The 687-nt window shown below is 48.9% G+C and overlaps 1 protein-coding gene across 1 annotated transcript in view; it reads right to left on the reverse strand.

Annotated features, from left to right (window-relative positions):
- CEP152 (centrosomal protein 152) overlaps nt 1-143 on the reverse strand; it is a 70,974-nt gene extending 70,831 nt beyond the window's left edge. Inside the window, exon 1 of the mRNA XM_045286463.1 lies at nt 64-143. Coding sequence (XP_045142398.1) covers nt 64-143 — 80 coding nt within the window. The remainder of the gene's footprint in view (nt 1-63) is intronic.
- Between the last annotated feature and the right edge of the window lie 544 nt (nt 144-687).

The raw sequence follows: 687 nt of genomic DNA on the forward strand, positions 1-687 counted from the left end.
AACCACCAAAGAGAGACTGGGAGATCTATGAGTTGCAAAGGGAACGTGTCCGGAGGGGCTTACTCTCCCATCGTGCCATCGTCGTCGGCGTCGCTGCAACCGGACGAGTGGAGCTCCGGGGAGGAGAGGTCATCGTCCAGCATGTCGTGGGGAAGGTCCGTGAGTAACTGCTGCAGCTGAGACAGGAGAGTCTGAATCAGTATCACGCCACCTTCAACGCAAGGTCCCAAAGCTGCCTTGGAACCTGTGATTTTTTTTAAAAGTCGTTGCAATGTCAGATAAGCGCTGCACTGCTAACCACAAGATCAGCAGTTCAAGCCCACCAGGTGCTCCACGGAAGAAAGGCTCCCCTAAAACTTTAGTCTCAGAAATCCCCTAGAGGACCACCAGGAGTCAGCATTGACATGATGGCTGTGGGCTTGGTTTGGCTACCTGTCAAAGGCCAGGTTCTTAAGGTCACCATTTCATACGTCAGTTCAATTCCAAACGAAGCGTGTTCAGCAATTTACTTAAGGGGACAGGGAAGGACAGATAACATCAGGACGGACAGGAAAAGATTTTACTTTTTCCTGCAAACATGTGAGATTTAAATAGGCATACGAGGAGGCTTCGAAGAGTGTGTCCAAAAAAATGGAACTTTAAAATAATGGAAGTTTCCACCAATTTTTTTAAAGCCCCCTCGTAGGC

The sequence above is a fragment of the Echinops telfairi genome, unplaced genomic scaffold (assembly GCF_000313985.2).
Source record: "Echinops telfairi isolate 266 unplaced genomic scaffold, ASM31398v2 ScPeMD7_8;HRSCAF=38, whole genome shotgun sequence".
In the NCBI taxonomy this organism is placed as follows: Eukaryota; Metazoa; Chordata; class Mammalia; order Afrosoricida; family Tenrecidae; genus Echinops; species Echinops telfairi.